The sequence below is a fragment of the Homarus americanus genome, unplaced genomic scaffold, assembly GCF_018991925.1.
Source record: "Homarus americanus isolate GMGI-L3 unplaced genomic scaffold, GMGI_Hamer_2.0 scaffold50281, whole genome shotgun sequence".
Lineage (NCBI taxonomy): Eukaryota > Metazoa > Arthropoda > Malacostraca > Decapoda > Nephropidae > Homarus > Homarus americanus.
In genome coordinates, this window is record NW_024742338.1 from 4,318,131 (window position 1) to 4,324,170 (window position 6,040).

Consider the following 6,040-nt stretch of genomic DNA (forward strand, 5'->3'; position numbering starts at 1 on the left):
CACCCTCACCCTCCCCCTTCACCTCACCCTCCCTCTTCACCTCACCCCTGGCCTCTTCACCTCACCCTCCCCTCTTCACCCTCACCCCCTCCCTTCACCCCCTACCCCTCCCCTCTTTCACCTCACCCTGCTCCTTCACCGCCCTGCTCTCTTCACCCTCAATTCTTCCTCTTCGTGTTAGGTTGAAATTTTATGATTAAATCTGCTACTTTTAGTGTTTATTCTTGATCAATAAAGAGGAAAGATATTAAACAACAGTCTAAGTTAATGTTTATTTTATAGTTTGTTAAAAAAAATCTTTGTTTGCTTTAAAAAAAAAATTCTTGTGATGTTTTTATGATGGATGGGTTAATGGCCGCCTCTTCTGACCTAACGGGTGGATGTTGTTGTTCTAGCTCGTGAGGGATGACTGACACACACACACACACACACATGAACTTCACAAAGGTCATCACCACAGCAGCAGAAAGTTACCACAGGTCGCCTCACCACAGCTAAGCCTGGTAATAATGGTGATATAGCTGTTGGTGCATCATGTGGCGGCGTGACTTAACAGGCTGGTGGAGGTCTAATGGGTGACCTTGTGTCTAATGGGTGGTCTCAAGTCTAATGGGGGGCTCAGTTGTAATGGGTGAATTATACTACTTGGACGAAATTCCTAATATAACGTCACGTCTAAGGGGATCTCACTTCTAATGGGGTTTTTACGACAAATAAATGGCTAGTTATAATGGGCCAAAATTCTAATTGGCATCCGGTTCTAATGGGCCCCAGTACTAATAGATCCCCAGTCCTAAAAAAAACAGTGCTAATAGACCCCCAGTCCCAATAGCCCCCCTATCAGTCCTAATTGACCCCATAAAGTACTGGGACCCGAACGTCTAGCCACGAGTCATCAGACCTCTGGCGTCGCGAACTTGATTGTACCTAAAAGGGGTAAATTATCGTACGCATCTCCTCCCTACCTCAGTCTTTGTGATGGTGTGACGCAAATGGTGATGTTATCGTGAGCATCGTACCCTGGAGGCTGGGTGTTAATGTACCTTAAACTAGTGTTGTACTTCTGAAGCTTAGTTTACGTTAGGTTAAGTTAGGTTAAGTTAAGTTAGGTGAACTGTGGCCTAGGTATATCCAGTCCACCCACAGGCCTAGACGGTACCTTCGTGTTTACAGGTAATTAATTAAGATACGAAGGAAGAGGGGAAGATGAGATAGAAAGAGAAGAAGCGGGAAAGGAGAATGAAGAGAAGGAGATGAAGAAGACGAGAGAGAAGATACAACAGACGTAATAAAAGACGATTAATAACAATAAACAAGATATCACCAGAGGTCGACCTTGGAGGGTAACGCCACGTCATCCTCGAATGCTACACTATACGACACAACACAACGCGACACCACACAGCACAACGAATAATCTCTCTCTCTCTCTCTCTCTCTCTCTCATCAATCCACAATTAGTAATGACCTTGTGACTCTATACAAGGTCAAAGGTCAACAACAAAAGTCACCAAAATTTACATATTGAGATAGTTAACCTTACCAAACCTAACCTAACCAATCCAAGCATAACCTAACCTAACCTAACCTAAACCTAACCAAACCAGGTGTTGGTAAGCGGGCAAGTGAGGTAATATATAAGGTGACGTCACAGGTATAGTCGTAAGAACCTGTGTAGAATGTGTTGTTGTTTTTCAGTGAGGAATTCTTGTGTTTGTTCGATTATTTATTATTATAACAACAGGTAGACACAACAGGTAGATTAATGACAACAGATTGACACAACAGGTAGATTAATGACAACAACAGGTAGACACAACAGGTAGATTAATGACAACAGGTAGACACAATAGGTAGATTAATGACAACAGATTGACACAACAGGTAGATTATAGACAACAGGTTGACACAACAGGTAGATTATAGACAACAGGTAGATTAATGACAACAGGTAGACACAATAGGTAGATTCTAGGCAACAGGTAAACACAACAGGTAGATTCTAGACAACAGGTAGACACAACAGGTAGATTATAGACAACAACAGGTGAACCAACAGGTAGATTCTGAACAACAACAGGTAGACACAACAGGTAGATTAACATGACAACAGGTAGACACAACAGGTAGATTCTAGACAACAACAGGTAGACACAACAGGTAGATTAATGACAACAGGTAGATTCTAGACAACAACAGGTTGACACAACAGGTGGATTCTAGACAACAGGTAGAGACAACAGGTAGATTAATGACAACAGGTAGACACAACAGGTAGATTAATGACAACAGATTGACACAACAGGTAGATTAATGACAACAACAGGTAGACACAACAGGTAGATTAATGACAACAGGTAGACACAATAGGTAGATTAATGACAACAGATTGACACAACAGGTAGATTATAGACAACAGGTTGACACAACAGGTAGATTATAGACAACAGGTAGATTAATGACAACAGGTAGACACAATAGGTAGATTCTAGGCAACAGGTAAACACAACAGGTAGATTCTAGACAACAGGTAGACACAACAGGTAGATTATAGACAACAGGTAGATTAATGACAACAGGTAGACACAACAGGTAGATTATAGACAACAGGTAGAGACAACAGGTAGATTAAGGACAACAGGTTGACACAATAGGTAGATTCTAGGCAACAGGTAAACACAACAGGTAGATTCTAGACAACAGGTAGACACAACAGGTAGATTATAGACAACAGGTAGATTCTAGACAACAGATAGACACAACAGGTAGATTCTAGACAACAGGTAGACACAACAGGTAGATTCTAGACAACAGGTAGACACAACACGTAGATTCTAGACAACAGGTAGACACAACAGGTAGATTCTAGACAACAGGTAGACACAACACGTAGATTCTAGACAACAGGTAGACACAACAGGTAGATTCTAGACAAATGGTGTAAAAACAACAGGTAGATTCTAGACAACAACAGGTAGACACAACAGGCAGATTAATGACAACAACAGGTAGACAACAGGTAGACACAACAGGTAGATTATAGACAACAGATAGACACAACAGGTAGACTCTAGACAAGTAGGTAGACACACAACAGGTAGATTAATGACAACAGGACAGACACAACAGGTAGACAAGCAACAGGTGATTATAGACAACAGGTAGACACAACAGGTAGATTTCTAGACAACAGATAGACACACAACAGGTAGATTCAGACAACAGATAGACACACAACAGGTAGATTATAGAACAGGTAGACACAACAGGTAGATTCTAGACAACAACAGATAGACACAACAGGTAGATTATAGACAACAGGTAGACACAACAGGTAGATTCTAGACAACAACAGATAGACACAACAGGTAGATTATAGTAGACAACAACAGGTAGACACAAATAGGTAGATAATAGACACAAACAGATAGAGATGACAACAGGTAGATTCTAGACAACAACAGGTAGACACAACAGGTAGATTAATGACAACAGGTAGACACAACAGGTAGATTCTAGACAACAACAGATAGACACAACAGGTAGATTAATGACAACAGATAGACACAACAGGTAGATTCTAGACAACAACAGGTAGACACAACAGGTAGATTAATGACACCAGGTAGACACAACAGGTAGATTCTAGACAACAGATTGACACAACAGGTAGATTATAGACAACAGGTAGACACAACAGGTAGATTCTAGACAACAACAGATAGACACAACAGGTAGATTATAGACAACAGATAGACACAACAGGTAGATTCATATAAACAAAAGGACAGACAGACAGACAGACAGACAGACAGAAGGGACGATCGAAATCCCACAGACACAGACAAACAGATAGTTAGATAGACAGACAGACAGAAACGACAGAAAAACATCCATAGACAAATAAACAACAACAGATAAATAGGTAGACAGACAGACAGACAGACAGAATTTCAGAAAAACAGACAGACAGACAGACAGATAAATAAACAACACAGACAGACAGATAAATAGACAGAAAACGGACTAATAAGTAAATTTTCTTAACAATCCAAATAAAAGAAAGGTGACGTCATCAACATTGAGAAAATTCTTTTGTTTTGGTGGTCAGGTCAACTCAACACTCTTTGAGACCTGATCGAGGGGAGGTCAAGTCAGCTACTGGTAGGATCTTTCACTCTTATGGCGGGTCTGGTCGATTGTGTAGGGTTATTTTAAAGTTTGGTCGAATTTCTGTATTACAATGGTTTAAAACTGGTCGATTTTCATAAGGTCTTAACGTTTGGTTGAGTTCGTATTACAATGGCTTATAAAACTGGTAGATTCTCGTATGATTATAAAGTCTGGTCGAATTTAGTTTCTTATTGTTTTTTTTTAATTAAGTCGAATTCTTTAATATAATGATTTTATAACAGGTCGAGTCTTCTATTGTTTTGAAACTGGTTGATCTTCACGTCAGAATTGGATTTTATAACAGGTCGAGTCTTCTATTGTTTTGAAACTGGTTGATCTTCACGTCAGAAATGGATTTTATAACTGGTCGAGTCTTCTATTGTTTTGAAACTGGTTGATCTTCACGTCAGAATTGGATTTTATGACAGGTCGAGTCTTCTATTGTTTTGAAACTGGTTGATCTTCACGTCAGAATTGGATTTTATGACAGGTCGAGTCTTCTATTGTTTTGAAACTGGTTGATCTTCACGTCAGAATTGGATTTTATAACAGGTCGAGTCTTCTATTGTTTTGAAACTGGTTGATCTTCACGTCAGAATTGGATTTTATAACAGGTCGAGTCTTCTATTGTTTTGAAACTGGTTGATCTTCACGTCAGAATTGGATTTTATAACAGGTCGAGTCTTCTATTGTTTTGAAACTGGTTGATCTTCACGTCAGAATTGGCTTTAGAATCTGGTCCACTCTGTATAAAATGGGTAAGACTCTGGTCGGGTTTTCAAGACGAATATTGGGGTATTCTGGTCACCCCCCCCCCCCAGGTCGATTATAGAGCTTAATAGTGGTACCCTTGGCCGATTATAGAGCTTAATAGTTGTACCCTTGGTCGATTATAGAGCTTAATAGTGGTACCCTTGGTCGATTATAGAGCTTAATAGTTGTACCCTTGGTCGAATTTAAGGTTTAACATTGGTTCCTTCCTTCCCTGGTTGACTGTCGCCCCCTCCCCCTACAAAACACTGACCTAAGGCTACAATGCTACACTGTAATCATATCAAAGAACAATGGTACTTGGTCAAATACTCACCGACAACTTTGGACCACTGGGCTGGAGGTCTCCACTCGGGGTACTGCTTGGGGAACACTTCGCGGCTCCAGGCGGTCTCAACCATCACTTTGTATACCGTCATTTTGTTGGGTTCACAGGTACTGCTGGGGTAGACGACCCTCGCCCCTACACACAGGCACAACCCCAGCAGCGCCAGGGAGGGTAAGTACCGAGGTAGACTCATGGCTCAGTCCTTCGTTCTTGATGTCAATGTTAGAGATGGGAGTCTGCTATAAGTGGGACTCGATGAAAACGGTCGAGGATCTCTGGGTTTTGGTCGGTACTTGAAGGTGTGAGAGATAACAACCCAGGGAGGATGTCACGGTAGGAGGGACACGGGCGAGGAGGGAGGAAGGAGGGAGAGAGAGAGAGAGCTGAGAGGGACGTCCTGTCGCAAACGAAGCGCTGGGCTCACTGAGGGCTGGGGAGTCTGTGTCCACTCACCAGCTGCCAGCAACAACCTCACTCTGCAGGTACCGACACTGTGTGAGCTCGGGTCACCCGCCTGCCTGCCCTTTTGTACCATGGCGTGTGTGTGCCCGCCACCTCCACACACACTCAAGGACGAATCCATGCACAAGCTCACCTGCACACACACACACACACACACACACACACACAACTGCGTGCGGGGGCAGACTCGTTTATCCCAAGAGGAGAAGTGCGGCGGTGTCCTCAGAGGCCGTGTTGTGTCTTGGCGGCACACCCATGTTGTGGGTTGTGAGCGAGGCAGCACCCCTGTACTCTTCCTCGCTGGTG

The 6,040-nt window shown here is 42.4% G+C and overlaps 1 protein-coding gene across 2 annotated transcripts in view; it reads right to left on the reverse strand.

The window, feature by feature from the left end:
• LOC121876873 (spondin-2-like) overlaps positions 1-5,781 on the reverse strand; it is a 38,809-nt gene extending 33,028 nt beyond the window's left edge. For both annotated transcript variants that reach the window (XM_042382394.1, XM_042382395.1), the window contains exon 1: positions 5,261-5,781. In XM_042382394.1, coding sequence (XP_042238328.1) covers positions 5,261-5,465 — 205 coding nt within the window. In that variant the 5' untranslated portion in view covers positions 5,466-5,781. The remainder of the gene's footprint in view (positions 1-5,260) is intronic.
• Positions 5,782-6,040: the final 259 nt, after the last annotated feature.